Source organism: Ictidomys tridecemlineatus, chromosome 9 (assembly GCF_052094955.1).
Source record: "Ictidomys tridecemlineatus isolate mIctTri1 chromosome 9, mIctTri1.hap1, whole genome shotgun sequence".
NCBI classification, from domain to species: domain Eukaryota; kingdom Metazoa; phylum Chordata; class Mammalia; order Rodentia; family Sciuridae; genus Ictidomys; species Ictidomys tridecemlineatus.
Window position 1 is genome coordinate 761,290 of NC_135485.1, and position 24,860 is coordinate 786,149.

General features: G+C 53.9%; 2 protein-coding genes and 1 long non-coding RNA gene across 7 annotated transcripts in view; 2 read left to right on the forward strand and 1 right to left on the reverse strand.

Annotated features, from left to right (window-relative positions):
* The window catches only part of Maea (macrophage erythroblast attacher, E3 ubiquitin ligase), a 37,004-nt gene extending 31,499 nt beyond the window's left edge, over positions 1 to 5,505 (forward strand). For all 3 annotated transcript variants that reach the window (XM_078020810.1, XM_005319043.5, XM_040292854.2), the window contains 4 exons: positions 1,370 to 1,478; positions 3,023 to 3,156; positions 4,072 to 4,267; positions 4,552 to 5,505. In XM_078020810.1, the coding sequence (XP_077876936.1) occupies positions 1,370 to 1,478; positions 3,023 to 3,156; positions 4,072 to 4,267; positions 4,552 to 4,647 (535 nt within the window). In that variant the 3' untranslated portion in view covers positions 4,648 to 5,505. The remainder of the gene's footprint in view (positions 1 to 1,369; positions 1,479 to 3,022; positions 3,157 to 4,071; positions 4,268 to 4,551) is intronic.
* On the reverse strand, positions 4,780 to 14,130 carry LOC110597535 (uncharacterized). Its single transcript, XR_002483296.3, has 2 exons — positions 13,596 to 14,130; positions 4,780 to 8,287 (listed from the first exon to the last, which is right to left on the reverse strand). It is a non-coding gene; the product is annotated as an uncharacterized LOC110597535 (long non-coding RNA).
* The window catches only part of Uvssa (UV stimulated scaffold protein A), a 32,834-nt gene continuing 22,066 nt past the window's right edge, over positions 14,093 to 24,860 (forward strand). Inside the window, exons 1-7 of one of the 3 annotated variants that reach the window (XM_040292851.2) lie at positions 14,093 to 14,434; positions 14,529 to 14,628; positions 15,963 to 16,293; positions 17,225 to 17,345; positions 18,499 to 18,969; positions 19,385 to 19,497; positions 19,747 to 19,875. In XM_040292851.2, the coding sequence (XP_040148785.2) occupies positions 14,531 to 14,628; positions 15,963 to 16,293; positions 17,225 to 17,345; positions 18,499 to 18,969; positions 19,385 to 19,497; positions 19,747 to 19,875 (1,263 nt within the window). In that variant the 5' untranslated portion in view covers positions 14,093 to 14,434; positions 14,529 to 14,530. Of the gene's footprint in view, positions 14,629 to 15,962; positions 16,294 to 17,224; positions 17,346 to 18,498; positions 18,970 to 19,384; positions 19,498 to 19,746; positions 19,876 to 24,860 lie in introns of all 3 variants that reach the window. The other 2 variants (XM_021722187.3, XM_040292852.2) reach the window with 2 other exon arrangements.

Genomic DNA, 24,860 nt, shown 5'->3' on the forward strand with positions numbered 1-24,860 from the left:
AGGCTGTCCTTGAACTCCTGGGCTCAAGCGATCCTCCAGTCTCAGCCTTCCGAGTAACTGAGAAAACAGGCATGTGCCACTGTACCAAGCAACGTTTTTTATTTTTGGTAAATGAGTAAGCCACATGCCTGATCCAGGTGTCTGAGTAACTTGATGAAGGTGGGACTGTACTGTGTCCACTAAGCCCCAAGGCCTGAAACCTGGCCAGGCCAAGTCAGGTGTTAGTCTTCTGGCTATGTTTGTGTATATGCATCTTTAAAGAGAAATGTGGTGTTGTGTCTTAAGTGGTCTACACTGTGTCTCACACTGGTGGGTTCATTAAGGAGAGTTGGCTCTGTGGTCCTGGAGGTAGGTGTCAGACTTGCCTGTGCACAGCTCTGGGGCCTGGCTGCCTACCAGCCCTCAGTTGTCCTGGAGGGGTGCTGGCCTCGCCACTCTTCCCACAGGGTGGACAGCCATGTGGACTCCCATGGGTGTGTCCTGAGCCTGGATTCCTCTGCTCCTCTTGGCCATACTCTCCACACCTAGTGTCCTCTTCTGCCCCTTGGTGCTTCAGCCTCATGGCCACCTTGCTATTCCTCTGGGACTACTTGGCCACCTCCTGTGCCAACTCCAGTCTCCATGTAGAGCCACGCCCCTCTGCAGCTGTCCTGAGCAGGATCTCCCTACCTCCTACCCCCTTCTCAGCCTCCACCCCTTCACACTTTGTTTCTGACAGTACAGGGCTTGGGGACTTAGGGGCATGGGTTGTGCTGTCACTGGTCCCTGGGACGAAGGGGCTGGTTCCAGGGGAAGAGGACCTGTGAGTGCCGAGGATTAAGTGGTAGACCAAGGGCATATGTGAGTGTGGGTCCCCTGGACAGCCATAGGGACAGTGAGCACCAGTGGCCAGGGGCCTCCACCCTGTGGGAGTTCTTGGGAAGGTTTGTGGACACATGGGCAGAGGGCCTTTGGGGTGAGCAGCTACCCTTGGGTAGCTCAGAGGGGAGCGACTGGTCCTCCAGCTGTATAACCCTTGCAGGTTAGGCCAGGAGCCCACTGTGTATGTCACTCATGAAGGACCATGGCTGTGTTTGCTTGCACACTTGGGTGGAGAGGCTGGGCTGTGTAGAGCAGGGAGGGTTATGCCAGGAGGCAAGATAGCCTCCCAGCCCTGGGGTGGGCATCCAACGCGGTTAGAGTTGTTTTGGAGGGCTTGGGGCAGCGCTTTTCCAACCCTGGTGAGCCCATCTTCTGCTTTGCCTGTCCCCAGAACCTCTAGGACCAAAGACCGACTCCCTGTGTACCTTGACCCTGGCATGAGCACTGTGAGTGTGGGCCCTTAAGGATGAAAGTGCACACTGAAATATGCCAAAACATTGTTTTTTAGACATGCAAGAAAGCACTTCAGTCAGGCTGAAGGGAGCCAGCTGGATGAGGTCCGCCAGGTCATGGGCATGCTGGCCTTCCCGCCAGACACACACATCTCCCCTTACAAGGTAATGTCCATTCTCCTATTCTCTGGGTTCCTGTGGGCCTCCAGGGTCAGGGCATCCACATAGGGTGGGTTAGCCGCTGTTCCAGCTCTTGAGGGCCTGTCTACCAGGTGGTCTGCTATTGCCCCTCTTGCTTTATTCCCGTTCTGATACAGGATTTGAGTGGGAGGTTTTAGGAGCATTTCAGCCTGGCAGATTTGGCCCTGGACCCCCCCCCCCACACTTCCCTGCCACTTCTCTTCCATCTCTTCCTGCAGTCCCATGGATGATGCCAGCTTGAGTGGTGTCCTGTGCTTCCTCTGTGATGTCATGGCCTCTGGGTCTCCAGGTCATGGTGGGCCTGGTGTGGTCTCCCTATCACACCTCCTGGTCCTTCTCCTCTGCCCCAGGTTTGCTGGCAGACCTGCTCACCAGCCCTCTGACAAAGGCTTCTGCTCCCTGTCCTCGTGGTTTCAGTGGGGCCTGGGGGCGGAGATGTGGTCATGTGCTGACTCCCGCCCCACCCAGGGAGCCTGCTGCTTTCTGGCCTGCTCAGCTGCATGTTGTAGGAATCAATGGGACACCTTGCTGGCATTAAGTTTCAGTTTCCAGAAAATGACATCAAGTATAGCTCCTTGCTTGTGGATTTTGCAAAATTTGTAAACCTCGAAGCTGGTCTCTGTTGTAGCCAGTATGTTTGCCCTGCAGCCCCCAGACAGGTGGCATTGCTGTGCCCGAGTGGACCAGTGTAGCTCCTTCTGGGAGGCTGCTGACCTCTTTGTGTCCACGAGGTGGTGAGGTGCTAGGTACTTTCTATGAGATGCCATCCGGTGCTGAGCCCAGAGAGCTCACGTTTCAAGTCCGCGTCTTGGGTTTCTCTTACATGGAGAAGTGGGAGAGGGCTGACCCTCTGTGGGTCAGTGTCTGGCTTGGCATATGGTTTGCCTATCTCTTCTCCCTTAGGTGGTCTTGCTGTCCGGGCACAGGGGAAGCAGGTCCTGCTGTCCCACCACCTTGAAAACAGGGTTGAACCCCTCCCCTTTAGTGCATACTTGTTACTGCCCGTCAGAGGAATTTTGCAACATGAGAGAGCAAGACCAGGATTACATGGGAAACCCTTGGCTGGGACAAACTGGCAGTTTAGGGTGCTGTGAACTTCACGGGAGAGCTGAGAACGCTGTGTGTTGGATGCTGTGAGGAAAGGAGCAAAGGGCAGATCAGTCGCTAGACAGGGAGCAAGGCCTCACCTCAGGCAGCAAGCTGCAGGCCTCATCCCGGGGGTCATGCAGTACCTGAAAGAAGGAAGCCTTGCTTAGAAAAGGGCACTGGCCATGAGGCCAGAACCACAGGTCCTGGGAAGAAGGGACAGGAGCCATCGTTTCCCAACAAGAACCTTGTGGGCTGTTGTTAGAGTTTACGGGGTCCTGCAGTTGAGATCACAGGCACATTAGATGCTAGTCTCTGCTCAGGAGGGCCATGACTCCTGGCCCCCCCACTGCCCACTGCAGTCAGGTGTCCCTGCTGGGTCTCCTGGGAGGGTCCCAACACCTCCACCTCGTCTCTTCCAGGACCTTCTGGATCCTGCCCGGTGGCGGATGCTGATCCAGCAGTTCCGATATGACAACTACCGTCTGCACCAGCTGGGAAACAACTCAGTGTTCACCCTAACCCTGCAAGCTGGCCTGTCGGCCATTAAGACACCGTATCCTCCCTGTGCTCCTGCTTAGCTGGCTCCTGTCCCTGGTTGCGTTCTAGCAGGCTGTGCTGTCCCAGAGCTGTGTGTCATACTCTTGACACTCCTGGGTGGTAGTTGAGAGGGGCTCTCTGTACTCAGCCTTGGCCCTGCTAGCACACCTGATGTGGCTCCCAGTCCTCAGAAGAGTCGGTCTGGGCCTGGCCATCCTGGCCCAGGGTCTGGCTTCACTTCTCAGGTCAGCTCAGAATGGCTGTCCCTGAGGCAGGAAGGCAGCCTCCCCTCTCCAGAGGGCAGAGGCTCTCTGAGCTTCCTCACCTGGATTTGGCAGATCCTGTGCTCCTACCCTTCACGTGACTGGCCCCATCCTGTCTAGCATGTGACACTATTCCTAAATGTGACCAATCTGTCCCTTGCATGACTGACCTGTCCATTATGTAACTGGTTCTGTTCCTCCTGTGACGCTATCCCTCCTGTGACTCTATCCCTCCTGTGACTGACTGACTGGTACCACTGCTGGTGCCTGGCTGAGCTGCGCTGAGACAGAACCCAGGCCTCACCCTGACTGCCTCTGCTGAGCATGGAGAACAGGAGTGTGTTTGCTCATTGCCTTCTCTGAGATTCCCTGAGAAGGTTACTGTCCTAGGGCTCTCTTGCCTCTCCTGCCTGTGAGGCGGGGGCTGGACGAGGGCTGGGGATGATGGAGCCAGTGTGGTCTTGCTGCAGGAGAGACCTGGGGGAGGCGCACTGGTTTCCAGTCTCAGGCCAGGCCTCTCCTCTACGTGGCTGCTTTGCCCTCATTTGTTCCCTGTGTGGTGACTGACTGGCCAGGCAAGTGCCCTGAGCTCAGAGCAGTGAGGGCCAGGAGTACCTTCTCACTGCTTGAGCCAGTGATGCCCAGCCCTTCCTTAACACCGTGCACAGGCAGTGCTACAAAGAGGATGGCAGCTCGAAGAGCCCCGACTGCCCCGTGTGCAGCCGGTCCCTCAACAAGCTGGCACAGCCCCTGCCCATGGCACACTGCGCCAACTCACGCCTGGTCTGCAAAATCTCTGGTGATGTCATGAACGAGAACAACCCACCTATGATGCTGCCCAATGGCTACGTCTACGGCTACAATGTGAGCTGTGGGGCAGGGCGTTGGGCTGGGCTGGGCTGGGCTGGGCTGGGCTGGGCTGGGCTGGGCTGGGCTGGGCTGGGCTGGGCTGGGCTGGGCTGTGCTGTGCTGTGCTGTGCTATGCAGGCTGCCTGTTGAGCTGCTGGGGTTCCCTGGCAGTGTCATTGTGTCTCAGGAGATGATGCTGCAGGCTGAGCTGCATGCTTTGATGGTGTGCTGTGTGGGTTTTTAATGGAAATCTAATTTATAGTGCATCTTCTTAATTTTTTCCTGATCTTATTTTTCAGTCTCTGCTTTCTATCCGTCAAGATGATAAAGTTGTTTGCCCAAGAACCAAAGAAGTCTTCCACTTCTCACAAGCCGAGAAAGTATATATCATGTAGGCCCTGTGTCGCCAGGTGCACGCCTCGGCTGGGGCTGTGTGGGCAGGGCATGCCCTCCCCATCCCTGGCCCTAGCCTGCCACCGCATTTCTGTTTCTTGCGACCAAAGATCAGTGAGCAACGATAAATACTCTTAGGAAGTGAGGAAGTGAGATTTAATGAGTTCGTACTTGAAAACAGCGTTTGATGGGTAGGATTTTGTAACGTAAGTCGACTATTTGATGCTTCTGCAAAGTACTTGCACCTCTCAAAGGAAACTCTACAGCCTGACCTCAACCCTGAAGAGCTTTAGGACAGCTCACAGGTAGGAATCCTTCTCTCCCGAGTTTCTCAGCTTCCTCTTTTTGCTGAAGAGTCCTGGGGAGCGTATGGAACAGGCTGGTCCTTCAACACATGTTAGCCATGGCCTGGGTGAGGTGCTGGCACGTGGGCGGCCTGCGGTGACTTGCCATGCAGTGCACGAGGGCCCTTCCTGACGTCACTGGAGCTGCCACCAGAGCACCCTGCAGGCCCTGGGGCCACGTCCTGCGTGCAAGCTTGGGCTCAGCCCCGGTCCTCCGTGCACCGCCTTACTTCCTGCTTCGAGAATGTATTCACGTGGAAATCCACTGGATCGAGTTTCTGCAGAGGCCTTGCTGGATAGTTCTGTAGCCCTGGAGTCTGCATGCTATTCGTTACAGGAGCGGATAGTTCAGCTGAAGCAAGTACTAATGGGTTTTCAGAACACACGAACCATTGTAGTCCACACAGAAACCTGTGGTAGAGGTTTGTATCTAGCGCTTATTTTTGCATGTTGATGTTGATTAGCTAATAAGCTGTAAATGTAAAGCGTGTTAATAAAATGGCTTTCTATTTCTCACTCTGAGGAGTTTCTGAGCCCAGGGGAGTGCTCTGCCCTCTCTGGCTCACTCATTGGGGCTGGGGTTGTGGCTGCTGTCACTGCAGCAAAGGGGGCTCAGCACATCAAGACAGGGGTTTCAAGAAGAGCACAACCATCTTCCCGCCTTGCAGAACCCACCACTAATGGGAAGGGCTGCCCTGAAGTTGGAGACCTCAGCTTGGAATCCTGAGGTCACATCTCACTCTTGGCCTGATCATTGCCCTCCTGGGCCAGGGGTGCAGGCTGGTTGGACAGCCAGCTGGGGTTCTGAGAGCAGCTCCTGTCGCCTGTGGCCCTGGTTCCCAGTCTTTGGGGCTGCTCTTGGTTGTGGCCAGAGTCTGAGGTTCTGAGCTGTGGTCAGCTGCCCTAACCCTCACAGCTGCTCTGCAGTGCCCCTGCCCTGCTCTGCGGCCAGCCCTGCTTGGCACTTGATCTCTGAAGGCTGCCTCAGTCCCTTGTACTCCTGTCCTGCCACGCGCCTTCACATACGCCTCCTCCTGTGCCCGCTCCAGTTCAGGCCTTTGTGGAAGTTGATGCCTGCGGTGCCCATTGCTGACCTCTACTCTCTATGGCCACCCAGGGCTCAGCTTTGGGGTCTCCCTGTGACCTGTGCAGGCCAGGTGGTGCCAATCCGCATACTACACCGTGTTGTATCCCCTGCCTGCTCCACCCACAAGTCCGGCCAGCAAGTGGCAGCAGAACTTCACGTGATGTTCTCTGTGCCCCGCACTCCTGAGCACTGTGTGCTCTCCAGAGCAGGGCCTTCCAGGCCTTGCCTCTTGATCACCACCGGTCCACCACCTGTCTGCTCCTGCCTCTTTCTTACCGATGGACAGCACGGCAGAGAGCACACATCCCACATATAGCCCCTGGACCAATCCAGCTTCCCACTGGTGCTGTGTCCTTTCCTAGTCGACACTTTGGTGACCATTGCCAATCAGTAGCTCAGCTGTTTCTTGAGCGCCATGAGAATGGAACTACACAGCGTGGGCCCATGAGCTCAGACTCATGTCTGGGTGGGTTGTCCACGTACAGCAAAGTCTTCATCTGCCGCTAAGTTGAGGGCCATTGCAGGAGCGAGCACAGTGGCCCATCCTTTCTTCACATTGGTAGTATCTCAGCTGTGAGTGCGCATCCACATCACTTGCTGGATACACGTTGGATAAAGCTGGAGGGGTCAGGCTGGCTTCCACCCTCCTGCAGTGGTACGGGAGCTCTGCCTGCTCCGTGCCATCCAGTGCTGGGTGCTGGGAGCCCTTTGTGGTTAGACTGCTGGTTGTGTAGTCTAACTGTGCTGTTTTTAAATAATTTTCTTTAGTTGTAGATGGACACAATATCTTTACTTTTATTTACATTTTTAACCTGGTGATGAGGATCAAACCCAGGGCCTCATGCATGCGAGGCAAGTGCGCTCTACCACTGAGCTACAACACCAGCCCCTAAATATATAGTTTTTAAATAATTATTCTTTAGTTGTAGTTGGACACAATATCCTTAATTAATGAATTTATTTTCAGTGGTGCTGAGGATCGAACCCAGGGCCTTACCTGTGCTTGGCAAGTGCGCTACCGCTGAGCCCCAGCCCCAACCCTAACTCTGCTGTTTTTAAAAACTGAGTTTAAGATGACAGATTAAAGCATACCAGACCTTCAGTGAGAAGAGCTGTTTTCCTCTTGTTGCCTCAACGAACGTGTTTCAGTCGTCCTTCTTGATGTGCTGGAGCAGCAGAAGTAATCCACGTTCGCACAGACCACACAGGTCCATTGTCGTCTTGGTGGACCCAGCTGCACTGGGCTGGTGGCCATGCCTGTGATCCCAGCCACTCCGGAGGTTGTAGGCCAGCCTGGACAACACAGCAAGACCCTTCTGCCAAAATGGAAGGGCTGGGGTGAGTTCTGGTCTTACTCCTGGGTTTAGTCCCCAGTGCTGCAAGAAATAAAACTGCTATGAACATTTGTGTTTGAGTCTTTGTAGACATGGTTCTTGTCCTTTGAAAGTAATTCTCTGGAAGAATTGCCAAGTTCCAGGGTTGTTGTGCCCGACTCTACTCCTGCCAAAGACTTCTCCAGGTGGTGTGCTGCCCCGCCACCTCTGCAGGCCCTAGGGTCCAGTGGCTCATGTCTTTGCCAGCATTTGGTGGTGATGGTGTTTTCGGGCAGAAGTCCTGGTACTTCACTGAGGTTTCCATTTGCTTTCCTCTGGTGACAGTGCTGAGCCCATGTGTCTGTTTAGGTCTTTGGCCACTTTCATTGCATTGTCTACTGATTGGTAGGAATCCTTGACAGTGTCAGTGGAGGGTCTGAATTTAGTCAAGTTCAATTGATCAGTTCTTTATTTTCATGATTAGTGCTTTTTCTGTGTTCTAAGAATGACCTGCCTATCCCAGAGTCAAAATAGTATTCTCGTATGCAGATTCATTTTCACTTTTTCTGTTAGTTCTTGGTATGGTGTGAGGAAGAGCTTGTGGACCATTTCCTGTGTTTATTCTGTGGCCCTGATGTTATTTGTTAAAAATGACTTTTCTCTCCCCCTTCAGTAAAGGTGACTGCCTGGGTGCTCTGGCTGAGCTGGCTTTAAGGTCTGTCCTTGCCAGTGCTACCTCCAGCATACACTGCCCAGTCTCGTGCCTGTCATTTCACTCGCAGGTAACCTGAGTCCTGTTTTGTTTTTTTTTTTTTTTTTTTTTTGTACTTTTTCAAAATTGTAGCTATTCCAGGACCTTTACATTTCCACTTAAGTTTTAGAATTGTCTTCTTTTGTGCTGGGGAATGAACATAATCAGTTTTTCAGTGGGACGTGGAGGTAGAGCACTTGCTTAGCAATGTGCAAGCCCTCAGTTTGATCACCAGAACCATAAAAATGAGAGTCAACTTATATCTACTGAAATTTCTTCAGTGCAAGCTGGGATTTTAACTGAAATTGTATTCAATCTATCACTTCATTTGGGGACTCTATCAGCTTGCTCAGGCTGCATAACACATACCATGGCCTAGGTGGCTTAAACAGCACAGGTCCTTCTCAGCACTGAGGCGGCCTAGCTGGCTGGTGCTGGTGCTGCCTCTTCCTGCTGGCAGAGGGCCCCCTCCCCACTGTGTCCTCACTTGGGCCCTCCTCAATCCATGCAACTCTGGGGTCTGTCTCTCATGAGGACACCAGCCCTGCTGGATCAGGGTCCTACCTACCCTGACGGCCTTCCTCCATGCAATGTAGACTCTGGGGTCTCTCTCATGACGACACCAGCCCTGCTGGATTAGGGTCCTACCCTGATGGCCTTCGTTGCCCCTCTCTCTCTCTCTCTCTCTCTTTTTTAGCTATAAATGGACACAATATCTTTATTTTGTTTACTTTTTAAAATGTGGTGCTGAGGATGGAACCCAGTGCTTCAGATGTGTGAAGCAAGTGCTCTGCCACTGAACCACAACCCCAGCCTGCCTTCATTGCCTCTTTAAAGGCCTGTCTCCAAACACAGTCACTTTGGGGGTCAGAGCATCAACATGGGAATTTGGGAGGGACACAGTTGAATCCATAAGAGACATTGAGTCCTCCAACCCATAAATATGCTGCATCTCTTCATGAAGTTTAGATTTTACTCTTACCTAAATTTAACATATTTGATTGATTAACTTCAGGTTTTTTTTGTTGTTGTTGTTGTTTGTTTTTGGTACTGGGGATTGAACTGAAGGGCACTTGACCACTGAGCCACATCCTCAGCCCTATTTTGTATTTAGAGACTGAGTCTCACTGAGTTCCTTACCACCTTACCATTGCTGAAGCTGGCTTTGAACTTGTGATCCTCCTGCCTCAGCCTCCTGAGCTGCTGGGTCTTTCTTAATTCTTAATTTTAAAAATAATTCTTAATTTTTAAAATCTACCTCTTGGGGCTGGAGTTGTGGCTCAGTGGTAGAGCACTTGCCTAGCATGTGTGAGGCACTGGGTTCAATTCTCAGCACCACATATAAATAAATGATTAAAGGCCCACCAATAAAATCTACCTCAATTATTCAGTGGAAATATGTAGACACGATCAGTATTTGTTAATTGAGCTTGTGACTACTGTGACCCTACTCACTCACTCATGAGTTCTGGTAGCTTTCAGATAAAGTTTTGAGGTTTTCCATGTGTGCAGTTGTGTCACCTCCAAACAGTCCTGTTTCTCCCCTTCAAACCTCTCTACTTCACTTTTCTTACCAGTTCCTGGAGCCTCCAGAGCGATATTGAGGATGAGGGTGTAAGAACGGTGTCTAGTGCCCTGTTAGGCAGAAAGCACTGCATCTTGCACACTGAAATAGAGCATTTACAGACATCCTCATCTGGTTGAGAAGTTCCACGCCAGTTTTCTAGAAGTTATTATAAGGAACATTGAATTTTGTTTTTAAAAATTCCTTTGTAGAATGAAACTACCATTTTTCTCCTTTATTCTGCTTATCAGACATTGAGTAACTTTGAATTACTGAATTTTGAATGACTGAAATAAATTTCATTCAGTCATGTTGCATTGTTTTTATATATTGCTGGATTTGACTTGCTCTAGGCTTTGCTAGGGATTTTTACAACTATATTCATGAGGGCTATTGGTCTGTGGTCATTCTTTCTTGGAATTATTATTTTTGTGGTACTTCGGATTGAACCCAGGAGTGCTCTACATCCCCAGCCCTTTCATTTATTTTTTGACACAAGGTCTTGCTAAGTTGCTTAGGCCTCAAACTTGAGATCCTTCTGCCTCAGCCTCCCAAGTTGCTGGGATCACAGAAGTGTGCTCCTGTGCCCGCTTCTGGGAATGTTTTTGTCTGGTTTTAGTACAAAAGCACTCAAAACTCATGAGTTGGAGAGTGTTAACCTCCTTTCATGAAAAATTCTGTGTAAAACTGGTATCATTTCCTTAAATGTTTGATAGAATTTGCCAGTGAAACCATCGAGTTTTGGAATTTTGTTTGCAAGGGTTTCTTAACTTAGTATGAGCTCAGTTTCTTTAATAGTTGTAACTGATCAGTTCCCCCCACCCCAAGTATTCTGCTAATTTGTTCATCTAAGAGAAAACTTCTGGAATTAATGTTCGTAACTTATGCTCTGTTGTCTGCAGGACCTGCAGTGATGTCTCCTCTCCTCTCATTCTTTTTGTTTTTTGGGTGCCAGGGAGTGAACCCACTGGGGCTTAACCACTGAGCCACATCTCCAGCCCTTTTTTATTTTGAGACAGGGTCTTGCTAAGTTGCTGAGGCTGGCTCTGAACTCATGATTTTCCTGCCTCAGCCTCCCAAGTTGCTGGGATTGATTATCCATGTGGCTGGCACCATGGTGCCCAGCTTCTCCTGTCATTCTCATAGGTAATTTATTTCTTCTTTTTCTGTCTAGCTGAAGGCTTATCTGTTCATCATTTCAAACATCTCCTGTTACAGTATAGATCTGGACTGACCCCATCTCACGTATTCAGAAAGTGGTTGGATCATGAAGGTTCTGATCACATAAAAGGACTAGTCTACCGATGCCGAAGGGACCACTGCAGATGGGACAGCTGGAGCAGGTCACTGGTGTGTGCCCTGGGAGGGCTTATCATCTTTGCCCACCCTCCCTGCCTCTGGCTGCCCTAAGCTGAGCAACTTTCACCAGGACATTCTGCCTCTCCTCAGGCCCAGAGTAGGGAGTGGCTGAGGACTCTGAAACCAGGAGATGGTGTCAGTCTTTCCTCCTTAAGTTGTTCCTGTCCGACATTTTAATCACAGTGACAAAAGCTGACTTATAAACCTCCTTTGGTTTGAGTGACACCCCTCCCGTTTGCCTATTTTCTGTTCAATTGATCTCAACCTTATTAATCTCTACTGCAACTTATTCTGATTAATTGATCTTTCTAGTTTCTTAAGGGGAATATTAATGACGCAGTAGGTCAGGTCTCAGTGCCTGTGTCTGGAGTTCGCCTGCACAGTTGGAACTGCAGTTGGCTGAAAGGACTCACCTCTTCCCAGAATGCCCCCAGGGAGAGACCAGTGCAGTCAGCAGACTGTCTTTCACTTGTGCTGCTGCACAGAGCATCTGTGGTGGCCCTTTTAGCCTCTCCATGTTTCTTGTAAATACAATATAGTTTGGTCTTGCTCTTTTTAAACTAACTGGACCATCTCCACTTTCTATTTAAATTTTTTTTGGTACTGAAAATTGAACCCAGGGGTGCTTTAGCACTGAGCCACATCCCATACCTTTTTATTTGTTGTTTTGAGACTAGGGCTTGCTAAGTCACTAGTGTTTTCAATTCTAAGTTGCCTCAACTGTCTTGAGTTGCTGGGATTCCAGGTGTGCACCACTGTACCTGGCCTTTTCGGCGGGGGGGGGGGGGGGGGATGGATATATATATATGTGTGTGTGTGTGTGTGTATTTTTAAATCTTTTTTAGATATACATGACAGTATTTTTTAAAATTTCTTTTTATAGTTGTAGATGGACAGCATGCCCTTATTTTATTTGTATGTGGTGCTGAGGATTGAACCCAGTGCCTCACAAGTGGAAGGCAAGCACTCTGGAACTGAGCCCCAGTCCTAGCCCTGATCTCTCCTTTATAACTAGGGCGTTCAGATCACTGACGTCGTGACTGTTGTAGATTCAGATTGGCTGTATTACAACTTGTTTCCTGTTTTTCTTACCTACTTCTTTTTCATCAGCTTCATTTTTGATTACTTTTAAAAGACCCCTCTGTCTTTGCATACTCATTAGCAGTCCCACATCTGTATGTGTGCTGGAGACGGGACCCAGGGGCTCACACATGCGGCCCTACCACCAAGCTGTATCCCCAGCCCTGTGGCTTTCTTTACAGTTGCTCTAGGGGCTCAGGGTATGGTCACACTACTTAACAACATGGGGTGTTCCGCACTGTCAGGTGGTTTTGTTGTGTGAATGTCTGAGCATACATTTTTTGCTATCACTTAGGTTTTGAAGGTCAGCTTGCTGCACATACAAGTCTGAGCTGACCATACTTTTACTTCTTTAAAGAAGTTTCCATTGTTTTCCAGCTTGCATTTTTTTTTAATATTTATTTTTTAATTCTCGGTGGACACAACATCTTTGTTTGTTTGTGGTGCTGAGGATCCAACCCGGGCCACACGCATGCCAGGCGAGCGCACTACCGCTTGAGCCACATCCCCAGCCCCCCAGCTTGCATTTTTTAAATAACAAATCTCTGAAAATTCCAGTTGGTTCTTTCCCCCTTCGGAGACAAGTTCAGGCCCACACTGACCCGGACACCTGGGCCCAAGCTATCCTCCTGCTTCAATCCCTGGACAGCTGGGACATCGTGTGCACCACCACATCTGGCTTCCACTGGTTCTTTTAAAACATCTAGTTCTCACCGAGATTCACCTTAGCCTTCTCATTTCACTCTCCATTCAAGAGATCCGAATGTCTGACTGCGTCATCATGAAGCTAGAAAGACCCCAGTTCTCAGGAGCAGCCCCGAGGGCAGAAAGGGGGTGCGCAGGTGAGATCAGGAACATGGAGCCAGCTAAGAAGACGCGGCTGCAGTGGGGGCCAGAGGCCACAGAAGGGTGCCGGCTGGGAGGGGCTGTGGGCCGCGCAGTGGGCTCTCCGCGCCGCCGGGGCAGGGCCGGTGGGCGGCAAGCCCGGCGCGCTCTGCCCGCCGAGGACGAGTGCCCTCCAGAGCTGCGAGGGCCGAGGGCGGGCTGGCAGCTGGCCCTGGACGTGCTCGAAACCTGGAGTGCTCTGAAGAGGGGGCTGCGGGGCTCCCAGGCCTGGAGTGAAAAAGGCCCTGCGGCGTGGACTACCGGCCCTGAGCAGCAGCGCCGGGAGCCGGCAGGTGTGCTCCGGGCGGTGGGAGGAGGGAGCCATCCCGGCTTCCCGCCCGGGGCGGCGGACAGAGCTTTCAAGGAATTTTGGCAGAGGGAAGCAAAGCACCTGCCAGCTGGTGGGCGACCTTTAGGCTGGGCAAAGTCACGCCGCAGAGGGGAACGGGGAGCCTCACCCGGCCGCCCCGCCCCTACCCCGCGCGCCGCGTCGTGACACCCAACGCCTCCGCCCCGGCTCCCCTCCCGCCCGCGGCACCACGGCCCACACAAGCCCGAGGCTCCCACCTGGGCCGCCCTCGCTGACCCTTCAGGGGCAGGGCCGCGAGCCTCCTGGCGGACGTGCAGTGCTCTCCAGGCTCAAACCTCTCTCTGGGTCTGAGTTTCCTAGCGAGTTGTCGACCCAGATGTCCTGTCCCTTTTACACCACGGCGCCTTTAAGGTCTTGCTGCGCCCTCCTGCTTCTTTTTTCTCGCGCGTCGACCTCCTAGGGCAGCCCCGCCTCGCAGGGAGCGCGCCTGCGTCACTGCGCGAGGTCGGCCTCACCCTAGCGCCTGCGCTGTCGAGACGAGGGTTGCCTCGCTCCGGGCCTTGAAGGGGTGGGCGGGGTCTCCTCCGGAAGGGGCGGGGAGATGTGGTGCCTCGCGCTGTGGGTGTGGTGGTTGCAGAACTGACCTTTGCTCCCACGCCGCGGTATCAGGGAGCCAATGGCTTCAAAGCTCCGGGACGCGTGGTGGCTGGCGGGGGCGGGGCCTCTGCCGGAAGGGGCGGGCGATGCGGTAGGTTCCGTGTCAGCCGCGCAGCTGTGCGGGGTCGCACCCAGCCGGCCCGGGGTCCGGAGGCCGCGCGCTTCTGCGCTCGTTGCGCTGCCTGGCAGCAGGGCCCTCCAATCCCCGCGCGTCGGTGTAAGACGGTGGCTTTCGTTACCTTCCGCACCTGCCTGTCCCCGGTGCGGCAGCGTCTCCCGCACCGTGGCTTGGTTGTCCCGATCTAGCCTCGGCTTTGACACTTCCAGATCGTCACCGGGGACGCTTGACTCGCCCTAACGGTGCTTGGAGCTGCCCTGTTTCCTAGGGCGTCTTTCTGCGGAGGCCAGAGCCTTGGACACAGCCTCAGGCCCTCCAGCGGTGCGCAGTATCTAGGCGAACCCGGTAGCATTTATCAGTAAGACCAAGAGGGTAAAGTAAGGTGGCAGTTCATCTCTGCGTTCCGTATTTCTAGACATGGATCAAAAACTGTTAAAGTTGGTAGAAGAGCTCACAACTTCAGGAGAACCCCAACTGAATCCTGAGAAAATGAAGGAACTGAAGAAAATTTGCAAGTATGTCTTTAGGTTTAGCATTTCATGATATTTATTCCAGTAAGCCCATGACTCTAGGGAGATTGTGGGGTTTTCTTGGACCTCAGCAGTTTGCCCACCTCCATATCTCAGCCATCCCCTCCTGCCTCCCCTGGAAAGATCCACCAAGGACCAGGCCAGCAACATTCCCCAGGCCCTGCAAAGTCATCTCTGACAGGCAGCATTGTGGGTGGAGGTGCAGGTCAGCAGAGCACAGAGAGGTCTGTGCTTGGTACTTCTGATTCTGTCTATATGTGCATGTTACAAAGCATATAACTGAGGCATTCTTGAGTGCATCTATGTGATCTATGTGATCATCTATGTGATCATCTATGTGTGGGCAAATGTACCTCTTTTATTACTGTTGAAACATGGGAAGGGAGAACGTTCACAGTTGGGTAAATCTGCACTGTGTGTGTGTGTTGTGGTGCTAGGAATGGAACTCAGGGCCTTGTGCATGCTAAGCAGGGACTCTATCCCTGAATCACACCCAGCCACTCTGTCTTTAGAATGCATCCATCATCCATCCCCAGAATCAGGCAGGAAGCAAAACTTCTTCCTGTCATTTGCTGGGAACATGAACCTGTGTTCAAAGAACAAAACTGATGTAGTGTACCTTTCAGTAAGAAACTCCAACTCAGACACGGTTTTGCTGCAGGTCCTTGAAAACTCCTAAATCTCTGGGGTTCACACAGGGCAGGGCTGCGGAGAGGCAACACCCAGAGGGCTCCATGGGCCTTCCCCTCACTTCCTGCAGAAGAGGCTGGGTTTGTGCACTCAGCTAGTCTGTGGTGCTCCTGAGTGGTGAGGAAGCATCTGTGAAGGGATGATGAAAAATACTTGAGGCTGAGGTCCCTGCAGACACCACGCAGCTCTAAGAGCAGCTGTGGAAACGGACATTGCGACAGGGCTGCATTTTAATAAAACTTTATAAATGGCACTGATACTTGGCACTCATAACTTTCCCACATCAAGAATCATTCCTTCATGTGTCTTGATCACTTATTTGTTTTGCCATGCTGGGGCTCAAACCCAGGGCCTTGTGCAGGCCAGGCAAGTGCACCACTGAGCAGTTCTTTAAACCATTTAAAAATGTAGGAAACAGTTTGGGCTTGTGGGCCACACAAAAAGAGGCACAGTTGAGGGGCCTCATTCATGCCAAGACATTGGTCTGCTTACCCAGCTCTAGGAGAAGGGGTGGAGGAAGCCTGGACTGCAGCTGTGGCCTCCACTATATGTAAATAGTGCATCCTGTGTGAGTGTAAACTGACCCTTCAAGTACCAGGTGCTGAGCTCAGGCTGGCTTGTGCCCCCAGGTCTTCAGAGGAGCAGCTCAGCTGTGTCTACCGCCTGCTGAAAACACAGCTGACCCAGGACCATGCTGAGGTCCGCCTGTCCGCCTTCCAGATCGTGGATGAGCTCTTCACCAGGTCTCACCAGTTCAGGGTGCTGCTTGTTTCTGACTTCCAGGAGTTCCTGGAGCTCACACTGGGCACCAACCATGAGCAGCCCTTGCCACCCCCCAGAGAGGCAGCCCAGAGGCTGAGGCAGGCAGCCCTGCGAGCTGTGGAAGGGTGGAATGAGAGGTTTGGTGAGGCCTATAAGAAGCTAGCCTTGGGCTACCACTTCTTAAAACACACCAAAAAGGTAGGTGGGCCTTGCACACTGCTGCCGGTTCCCTGGGGCAGAGCAGATAGGCCTCAGGAGGGAAGACCTCTTACTGTGGAGCTAAGTACAGAGTGCTCCCAGGCCATGTTGTTGGGCAGCTTGGCCTAGGTACCTGGGTTGCTGGACCTGCTTGGGGCCTGGGAGGGGAGGAACATCTTTGAGGAAGACAGGCTGTGCCCACGTGTGCATCAAGCTGAGCCTGCAGCCTGTGTCACCTTTGATTGTTCAGCCCTGTTCTGTGACAGGCACTGTCTTCTGGGAGTTTCCCTACCTGTGTTCTTAAGAGTCCCTACCTGGATCCTGCCATTGGCTCTAATGGGTTCTGGGCATGATGAAATCCATCAGGACTTGCTGCTGTGATCCCAACCCAACTCTGTCACTGCCCAGACCTTGCTTTGCCCCTGCCCTCTATGGACAGGTGGCCCTGCCTGTGGGCCAAAGAACCAGCTCTCCCTCTGACCCACTGGCGTGACACCTCCTGGGGTGCACATTCAGGTGGTGCTTGGGCTCTGGGGTCCAGACAGCAGCCCATTTGCATCCTGTACTCCCACTAGTACTGCACTTGTGGCTGGAAGTCTTTTTTTAATTTTATTTTTGAGGTGGGGTTTTGTTTTTCCCAGGCTGTCCTCGAACTCCTGAGCCCAGGTATTTCTCCTGCCTCAGCCTCCCAAGTAACTGGGACAACAGGCCTGCATCATGGCACCTGGCCAGGGCTGGGAGTTCACACCTCTTTTATCTGAAGTGGTAGACTCAGCAAGTTTTTCAAGATGAAGCATCGAGTTCAGCGTATATCCTGTTGTTAAGATGATGGCGTCTCCCCTTGCTGAGGCCTGCTGCATGCTCATGTGGTGGCCATTTGCTCTCTGGTGTTTGTTTGTTGTGGACAGTCCTGATCTTCACTGTTTCCCAGGTGGACTTTCAGGATGTAAATGGGAGGACTCTGGCAGAAAGGCAGCAAGAAGAGCAGAAGCAGAGGCACTTGGATAGAATCTACAGAGAAAGAGCCAAGCAGGCCGAAAGGGAAATGGAAGGCAAGTTCCAGGCTGAGGGTGCCTCGTACATACCAAGGGCCGCCTATGCCTATGCCTTCTCCCAGGACCCTGGTCACAGGAGACCCAGGCAGGCCAGACTAGGGTTCAGGTTGGGCAGTCCCTGCACAGGCGCTTGCACCCCTGCGCCCCCTGGTGGTTAGTTATGTCTCTAGCCCTTTGGGGAGGCTCCCTGGGCACAGGCTGAGTGGAGAGCTTCCAGACAGTGGTCTGTGCTTGGGTCTGCTGAAGGTCCCCTTGCTGTTTTGTCTCCCAGCCACCATTCACCTCCCTCTCCCCTACCTATTTTTTTTTTTTTTTAGTAATGGGGATTGAACCCAGGTGTGCTCTGCCACTGAAGTTCATCCCTGGCCCTTTTTATTCGTAATTTAATTGAGTTGCTTAGGTCCTTGGTAATTTTACTGAGGCTGGCCACAAACCTGCAATCCTCTTGCCTCAGTGTCCCGAGTTTCTAGTATTACATGTGTACCCCTGCACCCAGCTCCCCATTTGCTCTTAACCCAGCTTCCACCCCCCAAATCCCTACGATGTACGTCCTGGCAGCCAGCCTTTTCTTGAGGGAGAGAACAGGGTGTGGGGAATCAGAAGATCTAGGGGATAGTCATCCACCTGCAGGGTGCCCAAGACCCACCAGGGCAGTTGCTCTGTGTCTTAGACAGCAGGGCTGATGCTCTTCTGTGCCCAGACCCCCCAGGGCCTGTTGTAGGCAGGCAGGTGTGCCCAGATGGTAGAGAGGCCACCAGGAGGGAGAGCTGGCCCAGCCCTACAGGGTGTGGCTTGATGTTGGCAGATGTGGCTGCTGGGGGAGGCTCAGCCCTCTCTGGGATGCACTGCTCTGGTTGAAGGCTCCCTGCTCTGCAGTTGGTCCCTGGCATGTTTGCCTGTGCTCCTGCGGCTGCCAAGAGGTGACCTTGCAGTCCTGCCAGCTGGGCAGTTTAGTAAGCGGGTGAAAGCTGCTGTGATACATTTACCTTGGGTGTTGGCTTTTCTTGGGAAGTGAGGCCCAAGGGTGCAGGTGGCACATGTGACCCTTAGCTGCCTGGTGCTAACAGTGACCAGGACCTCGACACATTGTGTGGTGGGGATACTCCTCGCTCAGTGTGACGAGGCCAGATGTGTCTCCATGTCTCGGCAGAGATGTCTGCAGAAGTTGGGTGCTGTCTGACGGAAGTGGAGAACTGCTTCAGGCTGCTGGTGCCCTTGGACTTTGACCCGTGTCCAGAAGCCAGCTTCCTTGATGAGGGTCCCCCTGGTTCCTTGAGCTCAGACTGGGAAGTCCCTCACTGGTCTAGCACTCCTGATGCCCCAGATGAGCCATGCTGCAGCAAGGACCTGCCTGCCTCTGCATACCACCCGGGGGCCACTGGTGCTGGGGAGGGGCCGCCCCAGGCAGCCACAGGGGACCCCTTGGAGGACGAGGAGCAGCCGTGCTGCAGCAAGGACCTGCCCGCCTCTGCGCAACACTCAGGGGCCGCAGGTGCTGGGGAGGGGTTGCCCCAGGCAGCCGTGGAGGATGCGCCCCAGGACGAGTGCAGCGGGGAGCAGTTTGTGCGCAGCCATGGGCTGGGCTCACACAAGTACTCGCTGGACGTGGAACTGCCCTTGGGTAAGGGGCCACCAGGTCTGCTGGTGCCTCCCTGCCCAGGCTCTGCTGGCTAGTGGGCCACTGCTGTGCCAGCCCCCAGCCTAGGTAACCCACAGCCATGCTAAGTCTGGCCTACAGTGGGTACATGCAGGCTTTTCCTTCCCATTTAGCCTCTGCCCTGGGCTGTGCCCACTTTACCAGGCCTCTGTGGCCACAGGCCGGTCACAGAAAGCATATGGACTTGTTTGCCATCTATAGCCCACTCCAGCAAGGCTCTGGGCAGGGTGGGTGCAGGAAGGACGTGTGTAGGGCCAGAATCACACAGCAGTGAGCTCTGTCGACACTCGGCTGGCCTGGGTGGGCTTCCAGCATTTCCCTGTGGGCTGTAGCCTCTTGGCCTCAGGGTCCGTTGTGACCCCCATTCACCTCATTCCAGACGGTCTGAAGGTGCAAGAGAATGATGACAACCTTGCTGTCCTCCATGCTGCCCGCGATGCAATCAAGCTCATCCAGAACAAGTTCCTGCCAGCTGTGTGCTCCTGGGTCCAGGTGAGGCTGGGCACCTGGCCTTCAAAGCTGTCCCTGTCAGGCCAGGGCCTGGGCAGAATGAAGATGTAGTTGGCGGGAGCCGTAGGCTGGAAGGAGGAAATGTGGAAAGTGCAGGTGTGGGTCTTGTCCTTGGGGTGACCTAGGGGGTCAGCCAGGTGTCCTTGACCATTTGTTCCCAAGGCTACATACCAGGCCATGTTGCCTCCTGGCAGGGCTTGTGTTCTCTGTAACTTCTTCCTTGTTCTGCAGAGGTTTACCCGAGCAGGGACCCATGGTGGACACTTATGGCGTGCCATCGACTTGAAGGCAAAACTGGAACTTGCGCTGAGAAAGTATGAGGAGCTTCACGTGCAGCCTGAGTGGGGACCAAGGAGCAAGGTGTGTGCGTGTGGTGGGCCGGCAGGTCCAGGTCTGGGGGGGAGGAGCGAGGTGTGTGTGCGAGTGATGGGCCGGCAGGTTTGGGGCGGGGCTGAGCTGCCTGTGCAAGCAGGAGCTGCTTCAGGCTCCTCTCTCTCTCTGTTGGCCTGGCAGTGGGAGCCCAACTGGCGTCTCCTGGTGCCAGAGCCCAACCGTGCCCCACATGTGGACATGCCCCACAGCCCAGCAGGGCCCGCCCCATAGTGGACACGTGAGCTCATTCACTGTATCGTGGCAACATGGCTCCTGCTACTGGGTGTTGTCCACTTACCCTGCACTGTAGCCAGGGAGCCCTGCAAGTCAGACTGTGCCCCTCCTGCTCAGGGAAGGATGGGGCTTTTGTGGAGTCTTCAGCAGAGTGGGTTCTGTGTACTGATGGGCACCATGGTGAGCTGGGACAGGGTGCTCACTTTGGGGATGGAGACTCAAAGACCAGCCATCTGCTGGACTGTGTAGCACCTTAGCCTGGGAGGGACCATGGCATTGATGAAAGAGAAATAGGCCCTCTGTGGTTGGAGAGGCAACAGGGGTTCCTGGGCTTCCCTTAGCAACCGCATGCCACCAGAGCAGGGCAGGGTCTCTAGATGGGGCTGAGAGGTGGGAGCCTCAGGCAGGCTGAGGGAGGACTGGACGCTGAGCCTGGGCCTCCAGGCAGTGGGCTAGGGTGTAGCCAGGCATCCACCCTGGAGCACAAGGTCCTTGGCACTGGATGCCTTGGAGCTGGCTGGAGGAGGCAGGTGAGCTTGTAGCAGCCTGAGAGCGAGTGAGGGTGGTATTCCTGCCTAGAGATGCTCGGGGGCTGTGGCGGGGAGAGGATGCTGCACTGGGGCTTGTTGTGCCTTATGAAAGAGAACTGTCGCATGCAGATGCCATCTTCCTGCCTTTGGTTGGTCTCTCACCTGCTCTCAGAGAAGCTGAGAAAATAGACACCAGATGCACCGCTCCTGGGGTCCCTGGGGAACCCAGAACCAGACCCAGCTGAGTGGAGAGGGTGCAGCCCTGGCCCAGGGAAGGTAGACTTCTTTTTTTAAATAATAACTGTATTTTTTATTTATTTTGTGTATGCAGTGATGAGGATTGAACCCAGTACCTCACACATGCTAGGCAAGTGCTCTGCCACTGAGCCCCAGTCCCAGCCCAGAACCTCCCCCTTTTCAAAGGTAGCTTTGAGGTGGAAAGAACTCTGTTTCTTGCCAAGAAAAAGATGAAGTTGCAGGCCACGCAGAGCCCAGACCAGGAGTGGGCATACATGTTGCATGCAGCCACCAGGTCAGGGCTCTAAGCTGAGCTCAGTCAGCTTATGCTGTGGCTGGCATCCCTGGTGCCCTGCCCTGTGTGGTGTGACCATACTGAGCCCTGGCAGCAGACCTGGGGTGGCAATGCAGTGCCAGAAGTTCTGGAACCCGAGAGGAGGAACCCCTACCTGAGCAGCCGCTGGGAGATCCCTGGCTGTGGAGGCCATTTGTGGCCCTCAGGCCCACCAGAGGGCGACCTTGCTTCTCTCCTGCAAACCCCATGAGTCTGCGCTGTGCAGCTTGGGGACAGGAGTCTTTGTGGGCGCTCATTCTGCCTCACTAGAATCCACTGTGTGTGGCATGCTGCTTGTTTAAGGAGTCAGCTTTTTCAGTTTTGACCAAAATATATTTACGGTGAAAAATAATTGTCTGGTGGGAGGAAGGTGCCTGTCACCTACTCAGTCAGAGGAGCTTACTCTAGACCGCAGGGCACTAGCACTCCGAGCAGCCAGCCTGGGTGCAGAGTGAAGGCCAGGTGGGCCCCCAGCGCTGTGCTGAGTGTGGAGGTTGCCTTGTGTGGTGTGCACTTGTGCTGTCCAGGGCTCACCCATGGCCATTTTGCTGCTGATGGCCTTGGTTGTAGCAAGGATGTCCTTGGACATTTGGTGTCCTGGGGATGTCCACAGGCTTCCCATGCTGCTGGGGTCCATTCTCATCAGGCCTAGGTATGATCAGCCTGCATGGTCTTCTGGGGCTAGTGGCAGTGCTGAAGGTGGCAGGACCTGAGCCCAGAAGGGTCACAGCAGCTGGCTGCTCTCCTTGGCCTGAGGCTCTGTCAGCAGGGCCCCTGGAGAGCTGCTGCCCCTGCTCTCATCTCGGAGCCTCACACCTGCAGGTGCGGCTGACTAGGGGAGGGTCCCCGACAGTCTTTCCCAGGGCTGGTGGCTGCTCAGCCTGCACTGTGGTGGGGGGTCAGGGCTCTGAGCTAAGCTTAGCCAGCTCTTGCTGCCACTGGTGTCCCTGGCACACCAGAGGGTCAGGCTGTCCTGCGTAGCCTGTGTCCTGGCCCCGCCACACCTGCTGACTTTGCCATGTGCTTGAGGAAACTTGAGTCCTAGCCACGCCTGGCCGTGTGCCTCCTCCCTCTGTAGGCCCAGGAGGTCTGGTTTCCTTGACCTCTGCTTGCCCTGGACTCCTGCCAGCTGCCTGTCCCTTCCAGATGCTGGTGCTCTTGTCTGCTGTGTCCCAGGGTGGGTGAATGGGACTGGGCCCACTGGTGTAGCTACCTCTATTCTAGCTGTGGCTCACAGGGCTTATCCCAAAGCTCTCATGGGCTGTGGACACTGGAGTCCCAAATCCAGCCCTTCGGAGCTGTCCACCTGGCCCTCTGTAGTGCACAGCCTCAGGCCACTGCATGGCCCCTGCCTTCCACTGTGCACTCTGGCCATCGGCCCTGCTTTGACTCCACTCAGTGTGTCCTTTGATACTGTCAGAGTAGATGACTCGTCCCCACTTCTGCCCAGGGCCTGCAGGACCTGCTGCTGGAGGGCAGGGCCACACAGGGTGTTGTGCATGGGCAGTGAGGGGCTGCGGGTGTCCTTTGGCCACGTGGTCTGGTCAGTAGACTCCTGCCCAGGCTGCTCTTCAGGAGAACAGGGCTCCTGTGAGTGTGCAGGGCCTATCAGGCCCTGCAAGGTTGATGGTGTCCCCGCTTCAGTTGGAAGACACATGTCACTCTGCTCTGCTGTCAGCTGAAGGGACACTTTCTGGACCCTCTCCACACACTGATCCTAATAAAGGCACTCTGAAATCCTCAGAGGTTTCTTGCGCAGAGGCAGAGGAGCAGCCCGCAGATGGAGTGATTGGAGGGCTCCTGCTGCAGCCGCTTAGGCTCAGGTGAGCCGCTTCCCAGAATAGATGCGGCAGCCAGTGCAGGCAGGCCTATCTGCCCATCTCCCTCCTGCTGGCGGCCCTCCCTGCAGAGCTGCAGTACCCGCAAAGGCTTGGGCAGGGGTGGAGCAGCTAATGAACATCAGTGTTAATTAGAGCTGTTTTAATTAGAAATTATGAATGAGGTGTTCTTCACTAATTTTCAAATAAAATTTACGAAGGGTTTAAATTGTTTCCCTTACATTTCCCCACTTAGCACGGGATTGGCATCGTTAACTCCGCGTGTAGAACAGGCTAGGTGGGGAGCACTAATTCAATAATGCGTGATTCAGACATCTGAGAACTTCTGACAGATGTGAGAGACTGAGACAGACATGACGCCCACTTAGAGCCAAGTGGCCACCGCCAGGCCCTGGGCTCTCCGGGCTGAGGGGGAGGGGGAGGGCAGCCTGCCTGCAACCCGCTGCAGTCTGTTTCACAGGTCCTCTTTCTGCCTGTCGCCTGTTTTCTACATAGTATTGTTTTCCTTTTGACATAGATGCTCTGTCCTCAGAAAAATACTTAAGCCAGTTTAAATATGTTTAAGTGTTTGTTTTATAGAGTGTCTCCATGTCAGCTCCGTGTGGGAGCAGACTGGGGATAAATCTTGGCTGGATCAATATGGAGGGTCATTGGGTAGATTTAGTTTCCACCCTGCTCTGTTACAGGCGGGCTGTAATAATCCAGCTGCCTCGTTCGTTAAACTGATAAAAATCCTTTGAAAACTTGTAAATTGCCTGCTTTTAATTATGTAGCTTGAATCAACGGTTATTTTCTTATTGTGTAATTAACAAAATACTAATTTCCCACCAACGAGTGAGTCAGAGAACAGTGATTCCGAGGCTCTGTCACCTGGCCCTGTGGGCAGTGCTTTGCCTTTTTCCTGTGGTCAAGCTGCAGGCTCCCCTGTGTCGCTGGCCAGCAGGTGGGCTTGGCCTTGCCCTCACCGCCCTGCCTCCAGCCCCAGCTGCCAGCCTCTCCCCCTGGCTGTGGGGTCGGGAGCTTCCTGTGCTGCTGCCCAAGCCCTCGTAGCATCTGGTTCCCTAGGTGAGGAGGACAGAATTAGAAAGCCCAGGGAATGAAATGTTGGCCCATCAGACACGTACAGGGACGGTCAATCAGCTTCGCCTCCAGGAAGCGGCCGCCATCTGTAGCCTTCCTGGGTGACTCGGCTCCTTCCATCACGCTGAAGGCCACGCTGCCTCCCAGGGTGCCGGGGGAGGGGTGGGTGCGCTGGTGCTTTGAAAGGACAAGCTCTGAAAGGACAGGCTGGGCCTGGCTGCCCTCCCAGCCCTACAGCATGGAGCCCCCTCCTGGCCTCATGGCAGGCCACCTCAGCCAGGCACCTTCCCCAGCCAGCCGGTGCCCTTCCAGCCTGCCCACACGTGGTCCCCTTGGTTCCAGAAGACACTTCCTGGGGTGGATTGCTTTGTTATCCCCATTTTATAGATGGGGAACCTCTGTGGGCCTGGCCTCGTTGCCAAGACCAAGACCTTGCCTGCATGCCAGGCAAGGCTGCCTGACACCTCCCTGCCCATGCCTGTGCCTCTGAGCACTGTCTCTTGCTCCCCAGGGCTGTCTGCTGGCCACATCTCTGCCTGGGGAGGTTGGGCTGCAGCAGGTGGCCTTTCACATGCCTGTGTGGGACTGTGTGAGTCACGGGCCCCAGAGTGGGTGAGTCTGGGTCTTCCTCATCCTCTGCCAGAGTAGCTTTCTCCACAGAGCTCCGGGGGGCCAGAGCTACTAGATACGGAGACGTTGTTTGCTCCATGAGGCGATTGT